Source organism: Molossus molossus, unplaced genomic scaffold (genome assembly GCF_014108415.1).
Source record: "Molossus molossus isolate mMolMol1 unplaced genomic scaffold, mMolMol1.p scaffold_m16_p_5, whole genome shotgun sequence".
Taxonomy (NCBI): Eukaryota; Metazoa; Chordata; class Mammalia; order Chiroptera; family Molossidae; genus Molossus; species Molossus molossus.
In genome coordinates this window covers 50,665,631-50,686,323 of record NW_023425388.1, presented here as the reverse complement: position 1 = coordinate 50,686,323, position 20,693 = coordinate 50,665,631, and the positions used below count along the sequence as shown (strand labels likewise).

The window sequence follows — 20,693 nt, the reverse complement described above, 5'->3', positions numbered from 1 at the left end:
ACCTCCTCTCCTCCCCATCATATGAAGCTACTAAATAATAAAAACATTATCCTGTAGTTCAAATAATATGATCCTGGCAATGTAAAAAATGCCCCCAATAAAGCCCTGTAAAGTATAACCCCTTGTCAAGTCAATTCCCCCTTCCCACAGAGAAATTAAAATCCCTTTATAAGTGTAAAACCATTATTTTCATCTTTTACTGTAGCCAGAAAGACTTTGTTTTGGGGTCTAATGGAAGCTACAACCTGGGGGGCCCTTAAGCCAGAACTGCTAATGTGCTTTGTCATCTTTGGAGCTGGATTTCTCCATCGTTGAGTCTATCTTGTAGTGTATATTCCATTTCAGAGAGCAGTAAGGGCATAAAATACTGTAACACCAGCCCCGTGCAAACAAAATTTACAAACACTTCCCTCTCCAGAGCCTATGTGAGCACTGCAGCATCTTGTCATCGAACCACCAATCCTGTGTACTGCTGGCATTTCCCCAGAGAAAGCAAAGTTCTACAAGCCCGGTGCATTCATTATCTGTGGCTCCACCCAGGCCCCTGTTGCTGCTGTCAGCTCGAGCCGAGCCTGTAGCAGAGATTTGGGGTTATCCGAGATAAACAGAAAATGGAAGAGAGGCTTACAGAACACAGCCTGGTGGTTTTAACTTCTCCATGGTATCAATTCTATTGTCTAATTTAAAACCCAGGTGGGAGAAACTCTATCAGTAATTCTAATTCCTATATCCTCAGGGAAATTCCACTGCCTTTGCAGGTAGCCTCTTAGAGATGTTTCAGATACCACTCTCTACTAGAGCGATTTATTCAGGGGTTGGCAGAAGTAGGTTTCTGGTTGTGAGTATGCAAAACACAGTGTTTGTTCTTACATTATTATTTATATACTTATTGTAATATTTGTCTTATTATTGTTGTTATTATTTTTATTCTTATTTATGATTTATCTTTTAGGTAATATGGCTGGTAATTTAATCTACTTACACTTGCCCCCAAATATTTTCAACATTGGACCCGTTTTTTTCTAAGCTCCCTCTCCTCCCTTTAATTTCTAATGCTGTATTCAAGGCGTCTGGGTTTTCATTTTCAGAATTCTGAAATAATCTTCTGATGACCCTGCTAAGCCCGTTTTTCTACCATCCCCTTTGTGAATTGAGAGAGGGCTCTCTGGAGACACAGTCTCCACACTATCAAGTAAGTGCCTATCGTTTTTAACAGGAGCTCACCAACGCAGTATTCCTGGGCTTGCATCCTGGAACAGGCTCCAGCTCTTGAATTCCCAAATACTTGGTATAATTCATCTACTCTTATGGGCAACAAGGTGTCTACTTCCTTACCTCTTTTCTCACTGTACCAAGACCTGGCTCTAGTCTCAATGGTTATTATTTCACCCTGGTATTTCCCAACCATTTTTGTGCAGAGTCATCAAGACTTAAGTCTCACCCTGGCCGGTTTGGCTCAGCGGTAAGAGGGTCTGCCTGCGATCCAGAGAGACCCGGGTTCGGTTTCTGCTAGGGGCATGTACCACAGTTGCAGTTTGTCCCCGGCCCTGGTTGGGTCATGCAAGTGGTAACCACTCGATGTGTCCCTTTCACGTCTATGTTTCTCTCTTTCTCTCCCTCCCACTCTATCTGAACAAAAAATGGAAAAATGTCCTCGGGTGAGGATACAAAAAAAAAGACTTAAATCTCACTCTTGGGTGGGGCCTGTTTCTATACCAATGTAACCCTAATCCTATTTGTTGGATCTGTCTTTTCCCATAGTTTATGTCATAAGTTCAAAGCCGTTTTTCTTGAGCTAATTACCTTACCCCAAGTTACTAGCTCTGAATCATAAAAAATAAAAATAGAGTGTTTTGTTGTTGTTGTTCACGCACCAACTCCTGAAGCCTCTCTTCTGCTGACTAGTTTTTTTGCCACTGCATAGGAGAAATCTGAGTCCTGGGGCAGGAACTAGCCTTATCAGCTGCTAATTTGGCTCTTCTGTTATTTATTGTACAGATGATATTGACCATATAGGAAGGACTTGTACAATTGTTAATTAAAGAATACTGCTACCTCATGGTTGATCCTAAACCCTAGGGCCCTGAAATACACCACTAGGATGATATTCAGTCTTTTGGTCCTTGCCGAGAAACAGGACAAGTAGGAAATAACCTGGAGTAATCAACACCATAACCCTACCAATAATCTCAAACTCTGAATACTGCTGCTGTGTCAATCCTGAAGAAATCGTTTCCTGTACTTACTGATACCAAATTCTTTCCCAGAGCAGAAGCCTTGCTTTCTTCTTGTAGGACTTTGCCCAGGACAAATTCAGCTATTCTTGTAGTTAGAGATTGTAGAATGAGCCTGCGTGGACATCTCCGCCCCTGTGTGTGGTATATTCACCTGGGGATTGGCTGCACCAGATGTTTGTCATTTCCCAACTCTCTATGAGTTGATTCTACACCAGAATCCTACTGCCATCCTTGCGTCCCAGAATATAAACGTACAGAGGATTCTCCAAGCCAACATACATTCTTGTTTTTTTTAATCCTCACGGGAGGATATTTTTCCATTCACTTTCAGACAGAGTGGGAGGGAGGGAGAGAGAGAGAGAAATATTGATGTGAGAGAGACACATCAATTGGTTGTCTCCTGCACAACCCCAATCAGGGCCAGGGATGAAGTGCAACCAAGGTATATGCCCTAGACCGAAATAGAACCTGTGACTTTTTGGTCCGCGGGCCGATGCTCTAACCACTGAGCAAAACCAGCCAAGGCCAAGCCAACATACCTTTATTGACATGATGTTGGTTTCCAACTCCACATTCTTTTTGATCTCCTAGCCTGTTAAGCTAGATTGGACAGGTTGGAGCCATCAGAAACTCTTGCGACATTTTTTCCTAAGGCTCAGAACACCAAAAACCTAGGTCACCAATTCTGAGCCTCTGGCTGTGGCCCTGTTCAGCCTTTATGAGTGGAAGGAGCCAAACCAGCTGCTCTGGAGGGAAGAGCATGAAGGAGAACCTCAAGGAAGAGAACTTTAATTCTTTTTAATTTAGCCAGCCTTCACAGGTTAGGACTTTGGGAATGAACTATAACGAGTTGTCTAGCTGTTCGGGTAATGTTCCAAACCTGTTGTGCATATATGCTCACAAGGAGTAAACATGTTTTAGTTCCTATTATATGTATATTAATATCTATATGGAATCACTGACAGGTTTCAGTTTTGTTAATATTTGTACTCGTATAATTGCCATTGTTTTACCCAGTCAGTGGTAGAGGAGGCAGTGGGCACTAGTCATAGTGATAGGAGAAGCAGTTTTCATCTTGCCCCCTCTGGGTGTTCCCTTCTTTCTAGGTGGGCCAGAGCCAAAAAAAAATTTTTTTTTTTTGAGAACCACTGGCTTAGATGTTAGAGTATGACAAACATTATCCCCTGTGTAATTTTAGATTCCTGAGGCTCTGTTATCCAAACATGGTAAATGTGCAGGATAAACAGGACAGTATCTCTTCAATTTGGTAATAGGCCAGGGGTGACTTTCCTCACGGTTTGGAAGTTCTTTGCAAATCTACTTTCGACCTGTTGAGTCAATCGTAAGGTAGAGGGATTTTTTTCCTCCAGGTATTGCGGAGATGGGATATTACATCTGTTTTACTGATTTTTTTTTTTTTTTTCATCCTCATCCAAGGACATTTTTCCATTTTTTGTTCTGATAGAGTGGGAGGGAGAGAGAGGAAAAGAGAGAGAGAGAGAGAGAGAAACATCGATGTGAAAGGGTCACATCGAGTGGCTGCCACCTGCACGACCCAACCAGGGGGCTAGGAACAAACTGCAACTGAGGTACGTGCCCTTAGTGGGAACTGAACCTGGGTCTCTCTGGACCGCAGGCCGGCGTTCTAACCACTGAGCAAACTGTCCAGGGCTTACTGATTTATTTTTAAAACATTGCTACATTTGCTTCATTTCTTTATATATAATTTTTTTTTCCCTTTCTGGATCGGTTGAACTCAAGTTTCAGACATTTTGATATTTCACATCCAAGTACGTTAGTGAGTGTGCATCTCCAAAGATTAAGAACAGTCTTCTACATAGAAAACTAACTTTTATTCATGAATATTCAGAGTTCCCCATTTGTCTCCAAGTGTCTTTTATTACTGGTATTGATACTGTTTTTGATCTAGGATTCAATTAAGAACCACGCATTACATTTATTGTTATGCCTCTTTCATCTTCTTCAATCCATAACAATCTGTCTACCTTTTTTTTTACTTCCTAACATTGAGGTTTTTTTAAGAGGCCTGGTCAGTTGTTTTGTAGTTGTTGACTTTTTTTAGAGTACATTTTTAAAGGCTATGTAGAAATGCAAACAACATACAGGAATGTTAATCTTAGGTCTGGAAATCTGTTGTCAATTCTCTCACATCTAATGTCCCTGTTATTGGATTGACCTTAAAACACTGATAAAAACAGAGTGAGACAGATGGAGACACATGGGTCAGAAATCATTGGTGCATGCTTGAGGAGCGGGCTTTTGAGGGACTCATTAAAAAAATGTTAGCACAACTTGCTAAATAGTTGATTTTATTATCTATGTATGGATGGTTTTTGAATCTATGCTTACAAATCTTAGCTGTGTCAGATATTAAAGAAAATGGCACATTCCCCTATACCTCCTCCAAGTCTTCTTTTAGAACCTGTTTCCCTAACTAAATTTGATAACACTTCAAATTTTTATTTTTGGAAACTGTTTCCAGGCAGAATCAGTGTTAACCATTCAAACAGGTTTGAACATGTCTCGTATTTGGTTTGGAAATCCAAAAGGCATTTCCTTTTCCAGATGTTCTTTTTCAAGTTCCAGAACCACTTCATCTTCCGTGAACCTCCTTGTTTCCCAGAACAGGGCGTCTTATCCTTGCCATTCACTAGTAGTACTGCTATAGCAATTACAAAGAACATCGAACTATTAGGAATATACTTATGCTTGAAATGAATTTCTAATCTTCTCGACCCTAGAATAAAAATATATTTCTGACCTCTACTGGTAATATGGTACAACTTAAAAAATAAGCTTCAAACTATCTACCTCTTTTCTCTTACTAACGAGCTATTTGAGCTTTGTCTCAAAATGTGACCAAACAAGGGCTAGAGCCAAGGGAAGGCAGCAGTGTGTTGAGAAGTAGTCCTTTTGGCTTTGTTGTACTCTTCAAACCGAAGAACCCAAGAGACACTGCAGCTGGTGACTTAAGCCCTTGGATCTCTGGCAGTGGGTTACTCTGACAAGTGAAGGGTAAATCAGGAGAGAAGCCACACCTACTTTCCGAGTGACTTCTTCAGTACTGTGTTGCAAGTGTCATTTTTATTGTTGTTAATCCTCAGCTGAGGATAATTTTTAGAGAGAGAGAAATGTCGATATGAGAGAGAGAAATCGATAGATTGCCTCCTGTCCTCGCCCTGACTGGGGCTGAGGATCAAACCTGCAACCCAGGTATGTGCCCTTGACTGGGAATCGAACCTGAGACCCTTCAGTCCACAGGCCGATACTCTAACCACTGAACCAAATCGGCCAGGGCAACCAGTGTCATTTTTATATTCCCATGTCCCCTCTGCTTGCTTGATTGTCTTTCGTTCTGCCTTTCTTCCTCATGTTCCACTCACTGCCATAACTAAAGAACGGTATGGGCAAATGTCTTAGCCTAGGAATAGACCTTCACTTTAGGATTAGGGCTCTGGAAGCCTGAGGAGTCCGTGACCATGACTACATACCTTCCACATCATGTTTGTTGAGAAGTGTTGTGAGAGGTCTGGAGACATACGTAGGCTGGCCACCTGAGACACAGCCTCATGGACATGCCTTTCTGGTCAACTTCCGCATGAGACACAACTTTCCATGTAAAGTAAGAAGATCATGGCTGTCGAGTGTGACCAAATAAGGTCCTCCCTGAGGTCAGGCTTGCACAGCTGACACGGGAAAGATGAGTCTGCCCCAGATGAAAGTAATGAAACTGAAGAAGAGAGGAGGAAAACCCCCAAAGTCTGAACAACCACAACTGGTGGAAGGTAGGAAAGCTTGTGTGTGAAGCAGGAGAAATAAGGACGGGCTTAGTCTTCCTCCCCTCAGACCGCAGTATAACTGATTGGCAACTGCTTTAACGCTCAACAACTGCGTAAATGTTGTACATACTTACAACAACGTCTGTGGCACATTGCAACTTAGATGGTTATGAAGCACCAAGGAAAGGTTTATTGGACAAGGTGGTGGTTTTTTGTTTTTTTTTTGTCTTTCTAATCAAAACAATTTCTTTGACTTAAACTGTTGTTCATCATAACATTCAACAAAAGTGTTTTCCTTTGTTTTGATCCTCGGTGCTGTAATAGTGAAGTTCTCCAGCACTGGCATGGGGTAGCTTCCTTATTCCACAGGGCTGTACTTGTGGGCAGGAAACAGATTTTGTCAGCAAAGGGAATTATTATTTCTCTTGAATGGGCCAATTTGTCTATTTTTCTCTTTTAAAACAAGTGGGTTATTTCTTTGGAAGATTGCTCCTATGCCATCACAGAAGAAAGATTTGCTAAAATTTTAGACATCTTAGTAACTATTAACTCAGTGATACTATTTGACCAGGATAGGACTCCTTAAAACAAAAAGAAAAAAAAACTTTATTGAAATAATATATAGCAATCATAAGTGTACAGCTTGGTAAATTTTCACAAACTGTATAAGCGTTTAGATCAAGACCCAGAACTTACCAGAATACCAGAAGACTCCTTGTGCCCCCTAAACAGGCACTACTCCCAGACCTAAGAATAACCTCCATCCAACTCTGGCCGGTTAGTTCAGTGGTTAGAGCATGTGCCAACAGACCAAAGAATCTTGGGTTTGATTCCAGTCAAGGGCACGAACCTCGGTAGTGGTTCAGTCCCCGGCCCTGGTTGGGGTAGTGCAGGAGACAACCAACAGATGTGTCTCTCTCACATCAGTGTTTCTCTCTTTCCCTTTCTCTCTCCCTCCCTCCCACTCTATCTGAAGATAAATGGGAAAATATCATCAAGTGAGGATTTAAAAGAAAAAAAAAAAAAGAATAACCTCCATCCTGACTTTAAACACCTTAGATTAGTTTTGTCTCCTTTTGAATGTTATATGAATGGACTCATATGGTATGTACCCTTTTGTGTCTAGCCTCTTTTGCTCAACATATTTATGAAATTCCATGTTGAGTGTAATTTAAATTTCATTCTGTGCTGAGATTTTATTTGTGGTTACCTTGAGCCTATACATACATTTGGGGGAGAATTGAGAGCTTTATAATCAAGTTTTCCAATCCATAAACATGCTATATCCTTCTGTTTATTGAGAGTTCTTTCATTTTTCTTACTGTTTTGTAGTTTTCAATTTAGGTATTACACATTTTTTACTAGATGTATTCCTAGGTATTTGATGTTATCTCTTGCTATTGTAGATGTATTTCTAAATTTTCCTGTTATTTTAGTTACAGTGTATAGAAACCGTTCTTTTTATATATTGGCCTAATTATCTTGATAAATTCAGTTACTGACTCTTATATTTTTATACTTTTTATGGATACTTTTATATTTTCTATGTACACAACCAGGCTACCTATGAATAATAACCATATAGTTCTTCCTTTCTAATTAATCCTCCTGCTTTTCATTTATTTTGCTTTACTTATTGCTTTGGCTAGGATCAGGCCTGATTTTTTATCAATTTGTCAGATAGAAAAATCTTCTATGGAGTTCTCTAGTAAAAAAGTAATTATGAAGTTAAGTTGAATGGTTTGTGAATATCATATCTAAATTTAAAATGGTGTTATGGTGGCCTACAAAGCGATACATTGTACTTTGTGGTGCATATCCACAGATACAGATTTAAAATCTTGTCAGCCAGCCACCTTGGTTTTTCTTACCCTGACAAGAAGAGTGTCTCATTTGTATTTGTGCATGGGTCCTCAACAGAGTTCTGATAGTCAAATAGGGGTCCAGACAGCTTACCAAGAATGTTCTTGCCTCAGAGATGGCATTAAGAGAGTATTGTCAAGAAGCAATTCAGGAAGGGCAGGCATTTGGAGAGGTGGTATCCATGGCAACAGTGTGGTGTCTAGCTAGTCAGTGACTGGCTGTAGAAGATACTGAGTCTTCCAAATTGCCTACAGTTTGTCTAAATGAGCAGAAGACTTTGGTCAGCTAGAATGTGGAAGGGATCCTGGGCACTTTGATGGCCTAGAGATAGAGTGGAAGTCCTTGTGTGGATTCAGGTGTATCAGGTGTACCTCCAACTGGAGAGTGCAGATTTAGTAAACGAGGCTACAGACTCCGAGAGTTGGCAGAATGTATTCTTCCACTCTCTTCTTGGGTGTTGTCTTCCTTTTCTATCTCTTTCCCTATTTCTTTTAATACCTTTTTGATGTAGTCATTTTCTCTCAGATTCCTTCCAGGAGGCAATATGACGGATTGACTAAGAACTGTTTAGGTAGGAGTCCTGACCACTTATAGCTATGCACCCAGGGCAGATTACTTAACTTTTTAAGCCTTGGTTTTCTTCCCTATAAAATGGAGACAGTGGAAGTAACTTTCTTTCTTTCTTTCTTTCTTTCTTTCTTTCTTTCTTTCTTTCTTTCTTTCTTTCGTGGAAGTTGCTTTCTTATTGGATTGGGAAGGTCAAATAAATAATGTGTGTAAGAGCAACTTCACACAAAGTAAATGCTGAGGGGCCTGTCTGGCTGCCTCTTTCTTAATCTGTCCACCTTCTTCTTTACCAGAGGTATTAGTTCTTACACATTTCCCTGTTGTTCTGGAGCATTTTCTTTCTTTTTTTTTTTTTTTCTATCCTCACCCGAGGACATTTTTCCATTTTTTACTCAGATAGAGCGGGAAGGAGAGAGAGGAAGAGAGAGAAACATCGATGTGAAAGGGACACATTGAGTGGCCGCCACCCACACAACCCAAGCAGGGCCGGGGACAAACTGCAGCCAAGGTATATGCCCTTAGCGGGAACCGAACCTGGGTCTCTGTGGACCGCAGGCTGACTCTCTAACCGCTGAGCCAAACCGGCCAGGGCTGGAGCATTTTCTTTCAACTAGGTATAATGTAGTGTTTTTGTTCTTTTAGTTGAAAAAATATTTATGTCCTCTACATTTAATGTACAGAGTGGGTGAGTGAAATACCTTCCATTTCTGTCAGTGTGGTAGATTACCAAAATGGGGAGTTCTTGCCTTTTCCTCTCTCTTCTAATAGCAACTGCTCCAAGACCTTGAGCAATTCCTTTGGGCCCCAGGGTCCTTATCTATAAATGTAAGAGCCTAGATTAAGTGGACTGTGAGGCCCTAGTCTAACTCTAATTGTATCTATGAGAAGATGCTAAAAGTCAGATTCCTCACTGAATTATACATGCCTTGAACAAACATGTTTGTTTTGCTTATCTTCATATCCCCAGCACTTGTAGGATGCCTGGCCCATAGAAGATGCCCAGCAAATGAATGACTGAAATGTTTACAACAAGGAAGGTGGTTATATTCACCAGAAGTTGTTGTCAGAGCACCATCGGCTTTGTGGGCCCATCTTCTGTAACTCTGAGCTTAAACTCAAAATTTCTAATTGTAGATAATGCTTATTAACTCAACTAGTCAACTTTTTTTAGCATTTCTTTTTAAACTTATGTATTTAAACTGTATACATTTCTTAGGAGTTCATGATCCTTTCTCAATTTCAATTTGTTGCCATGCTTTATAGCCCTAGGTCTCTGTCATCGTTTAGTAAGTCTCCTGTGTGAAGGTAAAGACTATTTTTGAAAGCACAGTGTATAATTACACAACATCATAGCACCATCTGCAAAGGTGCTGTGCCATTTTCCTTCTTCCTCAAGGCGGCATCACATATCTCATTTTCCAAAGGAGGAGACAGACTAACGGCAAGGAGCATTCCTTGAGCTTCTTCGTTCCTGTTTTAAATATGCATCTCTCTCTCTGACTAACCTGTGCCAAAATCAGGCTCCTTTACACATCCTCTGGCCCAGCAGTCCCTTTCTTCCGCTCGCAGGGCCCCTAGCGGCTTTCCTATCAGTGATCTGTGAAACTTTCAATTCTCATTCCTGCTGTGTTCTACTCTTTTTTTTCCCTGTAAATGGTTGATTCCTGGGAAGAAATATTTATGACTAACATTGTGCCTAGCCTTGGAGGCTAGATGTGGTTAAGAATTCATTGAAAATATAATCCATTTAGTCACTGGTTGTCTTAGTCCATTCAGGCTGCTGTAACAAAAATACCATAGATTGGGTAGATTAAAAAAAAAAAAAACAGCCCTGGCCGGTTTGGCTCAGCGGTTAGAGCGTCCGCCTGCGGTCCGGAGAGACCCGGGTTCGGTTTCCGCTAAGGGCGTGTACCTCGGTTGCAGTTTGTCCCCGGCCCTGGTTGGTCATGCGGGTGGCAGCCACTCGATGTGTCCCTTTCACATCGATGTTTCCCTCTCTCTCTCTTCCTCTCTCTCCCTCCTACTCTGTCTGTACAAAAAATGGAAAAATGTCCTCGGATGAGGATTAAAAAATAATAATAATAAAAATAAAAAAACAGAAATTTATTTTCTACAGTTTTAGAGGCTGAAAGTCTGAGATCAAGGTGCCAGCATGGGCTCTCTTCCGGGTCTAGAAAGTTGGCATCCTCATATGGCTCTGCCCTCATTACCTAATTACCTCCCAAAGTTCCCTCACCTTTTAATATCATCACATTGGGCATTAGGATTTCAACATATGAGTTTAAGAGGGACACAAACATTCAGACCATAGCACACATCAGATATTTCTTGAATTACTCCTTTGTGTAGAAAACATAAGATTCCAGGTATAATACACTTTGGAGGTCATAGAAAGTATATAATTTAGAGCCTAAATGGTGTAGTACACAGTAACAGTATTGTGTAGAGTTAAAGAAATCAAGACTTTGGAATTATCTGGCAGTTTAGATTCTCCTAAAAACAGGGGTACACTGTTCCTGGAGCCATTACAAAGTTTTTCTTTTCGGGTAGCTTTGGTTTACCCTCTGATGTTAGTCTTATCAGTGCAAGTAATTTTTATAATCATGTGAAAATGTCAAGACATTCCTAAAACCCAAAATGAGAAAATTGAATCGTGCTATAATCATTTACTTTCTGAACCTAGGTAAAACAGTGATTGTAAGTTATTTTCTTCAGATAAAGTAAGAAAAGTAGACTTTTCAAGGACACAGAACCTTTGTTCACATTGGGACATCACCTTTCCTCATTCTTTTGCCAAAACCTTGATGGTAGAAGACTGGTAAGAGAAGAGGCAGTGATACAGGGGCAGTGCTGAGAGGCACCAGAGCATCCGCTGCGTTGGGGAAATGTTTTCTGTGTCAAGTTGTCTGACTCTCCCTTCTCATTTACTAAAAACATGCTAACAACAACAAGCCTAGCCATTTTCTGTGTCTGAATGTCTGACAACATTTGATAACAATTGAGAGTTGGCTGCCATGATGTCACCATCAAAAAATCATGAGAGAGACTCTAATGACTTCTAAATATAATCTGCCAGTTCTGAACTCATTTCATGTAGTCAGGAATAGCAGTTGGCATTATGCAGGAAAGAAATTCTGAAAACCTGTCCTTTCCAGTCAGTCACTGGCAGGACTTTGCTTTATAAACTTGTCATGTGTGATAGACTCATCTGTCTCATTTGTTCACTCTGAGACCAGAATTCAGGGTTGGAGGAGGCATGGAGAAACCAGTTGGCCTGAAGATTGTTCAGTCTTATCAGACAGAAAAGGGATGATTATTTAGCTGTAAGTCTACCTAGTTTAGTTACAGAGAATTTACCAAGCTCCTGAAAATATTTTAGGGAGTAAACATTGAGTCAAACAAAATTGTGGTGGGTTACCAGGGCATTGACTATGGTTAGCTATTTAATGAGACCTTTGATACATTGGAAAGAGGCTGACACAAATGCTTACCTCATTCTCTTTCCCCACCCTCCAGGATAGCTGGACAAAGTAGCAATTCTGACCTATAACTAGAAGAAAACAGCCCTCCTAGTGCAGCTTTTAGAGTTTGTCCTTAAACTTTGTGTAAATTGCCCCCTCTGAAGTGAGTTAGCACCTAGACAAGACAAAAAAGGCAAACCTGGTTTGGTTTGGTTTGGTTTGGTTTGGTTTGGTTTGGTTTGGCCACTGTATGTAAGTCACCCTGATTTGAAAACTCTTGTTACTTTGCCCTCTCAGAATCACATATGGAATACAGTATGCAGTTGACTTCCAAATGTAAAGCAACAGCTCTGTGCACTATTTTGTCAATTCAGGAAAAGTAACTGGCACCATCTATGAAAGGATTAGTTATAAAAACCTGCCCTTCCTGGTTGGTCACTAGGAAAGGCAGACATAAGCACAAATTTTCCAGGACATTTCCTGTATAGAGTTAGCTTTTCCTAGGTTGTGGTTTGGTCCTTTGTTGTATTCCTTTGCTTTTAAAATTTTTGAAATGCCCCTAAAGTTGAATGTCTCCTACTCAGTTTTAAAAAGTCATGTATTTAATTTACAAATATGCCTCTATATATGAAATATATTTGCCAGAGGAATATCAAGCCTTTGATAAGCTAATGTATAATATCTACCAATATATTTTTGGAGTTTAGTCCTTTTTGGATACAGAATTCTTCATGCTTGAAATTCTTAGTTTTCTATCACACCTGCATTTGGGGGTGGGGGAATCATCACCTGCAGGACTTTTAAGGGTTTCAGAGCCTCTGGGAAACAGACTCAACACCAAAGAAATTTGGGGAAAACACTTGGCTAATAAAAGTGTCAGATGATGGCCCTGGCCAGGTGGCTCAGCAAGTTGTAGGTTCCATCCCTGGTCTGGGCACATACAGGAGGCAACCAATTGATATTTCTCACATCAATGTTTCTCTCTCTTGCTCTTCCTTCCTGTCTCTGAAAATCAATAAAAACATATCCTTGAGTGAGGATTAAACAATAATTTTTTAAAAGTGTCAGAAGATGGATGATTTCTGAATTTAAAGAACTTTTTATTGGTTTTGTCCTTGGCCGGTTTGGCTCAGCAGTCAGGTTCGGTTCTGGTCAAGGGCACTTATCTGGGTTTCGGATTTGATCCTAGCTCCAGCTGGAGTTGTGTAGGACACAACCAATCAATGTGTCTCTCTCACTTCATTGTTCCTCTCTCTCTCCCTCCCTCCCTTTCAGTCTCTCTGAAAAAGAAAAAAATAAATAAATCAATGGAAAAATATCCTCTGATGAGGATTAACAAAAAAAGAACTTTTCATTGGTTTTAGATGGAAGGCTCTATATTTAAGTGCTTAGCTTTCTCTGGCATGTGACTTGACATGAGTTCCAAGAACAATCAGCTCATTTCAGGGTTTGCAGAAGAAAGCATTGTGCTCCCTGTTAATCTGCTGTCCTCCCTCTTCTCATTTCAGTGGTGCTTCATGCCCCACCCCCAACCAAGATCAAAAGGGAGCTGCACAGCCCCTCCTCGGAGCTGTCATCCTGCAGCCACGAGCAGGCTCTCGGTGCTAACTATGGAGAAAAGTGCCTCTACAACTATTGGTAAGTGGAGCCAGAGAAGGCTGACCAGAAGGTAGCTTTCAAGCTGACTGTTTCAAATACTATTCAGCAGACACTCGGGATACCACACCTCATCTTTCCCAGCCATGTAATCCTGTAGGTGTAGGCCAGTTCAAACGGGGACTTTGTGCTGAACATGAAATGCAAAACTGTTAAACCAGCTGGAGGGGTGGGGACTGAGTTCTTGGGGTACTGAGCTCCCTAACAGGAAAAACCTTGAATACTGGGATATTTGATCTGTGGCTTCCAGGGAGGGAATATATACTTCTTCGTATCTATCATATGTTAATGTGAACTTTAAGCACCAAAAGAGTAATCTTTAAATCAGAATATATGAAAAAGTCCTGATGCTTGTGCCCTTTACTTAAGAATATCCAGGCCCCAGGAATGAAACTTTAATTTTAAATCATTCTTTGCTCTAGAAGATAAACATAGATCTGCCTGAAAGGGAGGAGGAGAAGTGTTGTTAATTCAAGCAATGTTAACCGCAGAAATTAATCTTCAACAAAGATTTTGACTAATTTCTGGAAATCCTGGGATACTTGGGAGAGGGTGTAGAAAACTCCTCCCAACGCATAAATGCTCCCCCCATCCATCCACCTCCACACACATGCATGGAGAATTTTCTGTTGGAAGGGGGGAAAAAGGAAACCGGAAGCAGAGGCTAAAATTATCTTTGAGAAGAATCACTAGAAGTGTTAAATAAGTCCCTGTGACGCAGTGTGTTTGTCACTTTTCAGAGGTACAAATATTCCCTCAGGGCTGCCAGCAATTTAACTATGTTAATGCTGTCATTTCCTGGCAACCGAGGGCTGCAGCATTCTGCTGGACCTGGTGACCAAGTTGATGGTTTCATTGCAGCTTAATGGTTCCTTCTCTTTTTCTGTTTACAGTGCCTATGATAGGAAGCCTCCCTCTGGGTTCAAGCCATTAACCCCTCCTACCACCCCGCTGTCACCCACCCATCAGAATTCCCTATTTCCCCCACCACAGGCAGCTCTGCCCACCTCTGTGCACCCTGCTGCAGCTGGCCCAGCACAGGGTGTGGGCCCTGCCCCCACCCCTCATTCGCTTCCAGACCCTGGACCACAGCAGCAAACCTTTGTGGTCCCCCGGCCACCACATCAGCCCCTGCAGATGCCAAAGATGATGCCTGAAAACCAGTATCCATCAGAACAGAGGTGGGTGCTGATCTGGGCTTCCTTCGCTGCCTGCATTCCCCTCCCCTCTTCCTCACTGGGAGAGGGGAAGCAGTTAGTCATATTTACCAGTATCTATAAAGTTCTCAATCCATTGCGGCATCGTGTGTGGTAAGACTAATAATGATATGAATATGACCTATTTATGGATCACCCTGTCCCTGAAGTACTCCAAATAGATATTAAAACATCCTTATGAAGTAGGAACAGGGAGCTAATTAGTACTATGCACCCATTACAGAGCTAGGGCAAGAGTGACTTTCCCAGCATACACAATCTGTTGACCCTCACTCAGGGCAGATTTCCTGGCTCCTCACTGGATTCTAGAATTGAACCTTGGTTTATGCTACCCATAAATACTTTACTTTCTTATTAGGCAAGCTTGCTGATAGGAAGTATTATTACTCATCTGATTTTAACAGATTTTAGCAGTAGGTGAAGAACTAGGGACTTACTTATAATTACCTACTTTTGAGATAGAAATCTCCTGGTTTCACTCCAGCTAGTTCTACATTTCTAATAGGGAAATGAAGGTGCCAGGAGTAAGTCGCCCAGAATCATTTATTCATCAAACAAACTAATGTGTGAAGGGAACCTACTCTGCAAACATCAAACTTAGGTCCCAGCCTCCTAAGCCTGTTATCTGCCGTGTTCTAGACTTTGGGGTGTGTAAGGCCTTCCTTTATGTAGGGCATCTTGGGGGCCTGTCTTTTTTAGTTCAAGTCTCTGGGATAAGGAGATAATGTAGGCAGGAAGTTGTCAGTGATGTTACCAAGGGCTACAAGATGGTGCCATTGTATTTCCTTTCTGTCTTTCTTGTTCTGCATTGAGTGGGTATGAGGGCAAGAGGCAGGAGAGGGAGACCTATGAGTAAACTTTTCCCAAGCCTGGAGCAAAGCAAATGCCTCCTAGTATTTATTCACAGGTCACTTTCTTTATTTCCAGGTAAAATGCAGAAAAACATTAGCACTCTTTCTTATCTGGTTCTGATCCCCTTACCCCCTTGCTGTATAAGTCACCATAAAGAACTACATAATTTGGCTGGTTAGTGTTTATTCCCCTGGTGAGGCCAGATGCCACAAACACCAGTGATACATAGGGCCCAAGGGGTGAGTATTGACTGGGGGCTGGCTCGGTAGTGGGCCTCCATTTAGACAGAGAACTCATCTAAAGGAAGCAGCCACTGCTAAGCTCTTGCCAATTATTACCTTGTTAACAGCCTTGCACTTTTTCAGGAGAATTTGGAAACTTGGGTTTTTATGTAAAAATTTCAGGTTGCCTTTTTTAAAGTTGGCAACTAATTCAGATTAAAAACAAGAGCAACACTTTGCAGACTAAACAAAACCTCTCTGTGGGCAAAATTACCCTGCAGGCCTGCCAGTTTGCAAACTCAGACCTGGATACCATTTTTATTCCAATAGTTTTTTGTGTTTTTAAACAGTATCCTCCTGATTTTCTGCAGAGATTATATATATATATATTTTTTTATCCTCACTCGAGGACATTTTTCTATTTTTTGTTCAGATAGAGTAGGAGGGAGAGAGAGGAAGAGAGAGAGAGAGAGAGAGAGAAACATCAATGTGAAAGGAACACATCGAGTGGTTGCCACCCGCATGACCAACCAGGGCGGGGACAAACTGCAACCGAAGTACGCGCCCCTAGTGGGAACCGAACCCGGGTCTCTCTGGACCACAGGCTGATGCTCTAACCACTGAGCCAAACTGGCCAGGACTCTGCAGAGATTATTAATTGAGGTGGAGGGATGGAGTGGAGCCTATACTCAGTATTTCAAATACTTAATAAACGCTGTATTTGTTAATACCATGTGTAAAGGAAAATTGCCTCATGTTAAATCTCCTTTATTTATGCAGTCTTGCACTGCTCAACCACAGATATGTTCTGAGAAAGTTGATTGTACGAACATCATAGAATGCACCTACATAAACCTAGGTGGTATAACCTACTGCGCACCTAGGCGGTGTGGTATAGCCTATTGCTCCCAGGCTGCAAACCTGTACTGTGTGTTACTGTGCTGAATATTGTAGGCAGTTGTAACACAATGGCATTTGTGTATATAAACATCTAAACGTGGAATAGGTCCAGTAAAAATAAGGTATATAAGATTAAAAAATGGTACACCTGTCTGGCACGTACCATGAATGGAGCTTGCAGGACTGGGAGTTGCTCTGGGTGAGTCAGTGGTGAGTGGTGAGTGAATGTGAAGGCCTGGGACATTGTCGTACACTACTGTAGACTTTATAAACTGTACACTTAGGCTACACTAAATTTATAAAACAACACGAGATTAAATCCAGCACAAGAAAAATGGTGCAATCCAGAGGTGTGGTGAACACAAGATGTATGAAGCTGCTGCTGGTGTGACACAGCACACTGTTTCACAACTAACTGCTTTCTTATAAGTAGGGTACACTCTGAACTAGGGATAAAAAGTATAGTAAATACATAAGCCAGTAACGTAGTCAGTCGTCTATCGTCATTTTCAAATCTTACATACTACGTAATTGTAGGCACTATACTTTTATAAGCCTGGCAGCGCAGTAGTTCTTTAACTCCAGCATCACCACAAACATGAGTGATGTGTTGCACTGTGGCGTTACAATGGCCACAGCATCCCTAGGTGATAGGTCTTTTTCAGCTTTATTATAATCTTAAGAGATTGTCATCTTTTGTGTGGTCACATACCTTGTTGACGACATTGTTATGCAGCTCATAACTGTATTTCCCCCTCAATCCCTATTTCTTATCAGATTGTGTCAAAGGTTAAGTGAACTGAGGGAGAAATACCCTAATTCTGCTGCAAGTTATTTGTCCTCAGGCAGGCCTGGCTACCCAGCCTCCTCCCCAAAGGAGGAGGTTTGATCCCTGAGATTTGTAAGTTTCTGCCCTCAAGTGTCCAAAGGGAAAGAGGCAGACACCAGAAAGTAGGTATTTCTTTTGGGGGGTGATTCCTCCCTGAAATCTGTCTGTCCATTTTGGACTTACTTCTCCTTCCCCTCTGCCATTAGAAATGGTGAGTCTAAAATAAAAAGACCTCACACATACTGGGTGATACAGAGATCCTTGAGATAACTGGGGTAAAGGTGAAGTCCTGAATCAATAAACAAAATCAACACTGGGGCGCTTGGGCTTATACCCTAGAGCACTGTAATCTCAAAGCTGAGAGTACACAGGAATTCCTACAGGGGCTTATTAAAAATGCAGATTCCTTGCTGCACCCCAGAGATTAACTTGGTGGGTCTGGAGTGAGGCCTGGATATATTATTGCCACACTTTGAGAATCATAATTCAGCCCTCTCTATTATCCTACTCCAACTCACTTATTATTATTATTATTTTTTTTTTAATCCTCACCCGAGTACATTTTATGTTCAGGTAGAGTGGGAGGGAGAGAGAGGAAAAGAGAGAGAGAGAGAGAAATATCGATGTGAAAGGGACACATCGAGTAGCTGCCACCTGCACGACCGACCAGGGCCGGGGACAAACTGCAACCAAGGTACATGCCCTTAGCGGGAACCGAACCCGGGTCTCTCGGGACCGCAGGCTGATGCTCTAACTGCTGAGCCAAACCGGCCAGGGCTCACCTGTTTTTTTAAAGCATCAAGTACTCATTACTCGGAATTTTATTCTGTTGCCCTTGTCTATTACTAATGAGATAATGTGATATCTGTGTGGTGCAAAATACATTTTAAAAACAACAAATATTTTGTTTTTAAATACTGGTTAGCACACAGAAAATGAGACAAACTGAAATCCCTGGTCTGATTTTGTAAAAGTAATAGTAATTGCAATCATGTATGCTAACAAGCTTAATAATCACTTATTTATTAACTTTTATGCCTGCCCAAAAGTGGGGCGGATTACTCGTTAGTAACTGTAGTTTGTTCTCTGCTAACTTTTTATTTAAATTAGAGGGAATATTACTTCAAAAACTAACCCTCTTAACAAAAATACATGGTATTTTGTGGAATAGAAGGAAATGCAGGGTTATTTGAGCCTTTTAACAGATTTGTAAACAAGAGTAAAAAAATCTATTTTACAAATAAGAAAATCAGGCCGCAGAGTAGCTAAAGGACTTCCTAAATGTCCTATAGCCAAGTGTGGGGTCCTACATTTAGAAACCAAAACATTAACTTACAACTACGCCATATGTTTTGGTTAAGATTTGGTGGTGGTGCGAGGAGGTTGCTAATGTCTACAAAAACTGAGTAAGTGGCCTTGAGAAACTGATCTAACCTTGAACTTGATCCATCTCTTAAACTACCATAATGTTAGCCATCTCTTAAACTATAAAATCCTACTGAATTCCTCCGTCACTTACTGAACCCATGTTGTAACACAGGTGTCTGTTTTGTTTTGCTCATGGTGTGCCTTAACGCTTCAGTTGAATAGATAAACCCTTTGAAGTTTAAAAACCATGATTCTGACCTTTTTCTTTAGACCACACTTAGTCCAGTATCTTACTTGTCTTCAATGTGTTTGCTAAGATTATACTTTAAACAACTAAAATATAATCTAGTCAAAAGTATATTCTTAATGTTTTATACAGTCTTAGTATATAATTCTTCACAACTCAAAGTTTATTTTTAGAAGATAAATACTTGTTTGGAAACATGATTTATATTCATGATTTCCTCCCCTCGAGGGGGAAAAAAACCCATGTAATTTGGCATGTTCAGACATGTTCCATTGATCCTTAAAGGCCACAGCTTCTTGGAGAGGAGGAAGCTCTTCGTCCAGCCACCCCAGTCTCACAAGATTTTCTGTGGTGCTGTTTACCATGTTACATGAACTAGGTGCTGGAACTCAAACAGTATCATACGTTATGCCCACAGTACTGGCCAGATGCGTTTTTGCCTTTTACTGTACCATTTCTCATTACATCTTGAGTTAAGGCTTCACAGTCCAACTGAAGAAGCTCAACTGAGAAATGTATTATCTAAGAATCTTGAAATACGCTGCTCTCTCGCTCATTTGACATCAAGAAGCAAAAAATCTCAAGAAAAGACAAAATTTTTTTAAAATACTACTGCTGGTGGGAAAAATCCTGTTTCTTGAATGTTCTTCCAAGGGCATCAGTATTGTAATAGGCTATACTGCTGGAACTGATAGTCAGAATACAGTGCCCCAGAGTCTAGAGGATCAGTAACGTGTAGCACCCTCTGACGGATGAATGGCCTAACCTGCTTACGTTTTCTCCCTCAGTGGTTATGATCAAAACTTCAGAGCTTAAAAGGATGAGCTTAAGTTTTCTGGAATTGATTTACTAGGTGCTAATCATTTTCTTAAGATGCTGGATATTAAGAGAATTAATATATTCTGCTAATCATTTTCTTAAGATGCTGGATATTAAGAGAATTAATATATTCAAGTTTTTCTCTTGTCTCTGCTTCCTCTCTTGAAGTCCATCCCTAATCACTTGCTCTTCATTTTTGTCCCTCAAACTGTGTAGCTTTTAGAGAGGGAAGAACTTGGCTGTTAGTCACAGTTGTAGCCTGGACCGGAATGAAGTGAATGTGTCTGATGCACCTTTTCCCTATGCACTCCTGTTAATAGCATGTTACACACGGCAGCACAAACTCACTTGGGATCTGAAACTGAGTTTCATAGATGCTTAATGGAACCTTCTTTAGCAGACTCAATAATGTACTTCTAATGGTTAGAGTGTGGGTGTTTTTAGTTCTGAATCTTAAGAGAGCTTGTTTTCAGTGTTTCACCATGTTTACTGTAGGTTTTTTGTTACCTTTTAATCAGGCTACTGGAAATTTCCTTCTATCCCTAGTTTGAGAGTTTTTAATAGAATGGATATTGACTTGTATCAAACACTTTTTTTCCCTCTGTTCCGATGATCAAAGGAATTTTTTCCTTTAATTCCCTAATGTGGAGGGTTAT

General features: G+C 40.8%; 1 protein-coding gene across 1 annotated transcript in view; it reads left to right on the top strand.

The window, feature by feature from the left end:
• The window catches only part of ETV5 (ETS variant transcription factor 5), a 62,327-nt gene that overhangs the window by 15,626 nt on the left and 26,008 nt on the right, over positions 1-20,693 (top strand). Inside the window, exons 6-7 of the mRNA XM_036243676.1 lie at positions 13,437-13,566; positions 14,478-14,765. Coding sequence (XP_036099569.1) covers positions 13,437-13,566; positions 14,478-14,765 — 418 coding nt within the window. The remainder of the gene's footprint in view (positions 1-13,436; positions 13,567-14,477; positions 14,766-20,693) is intronic.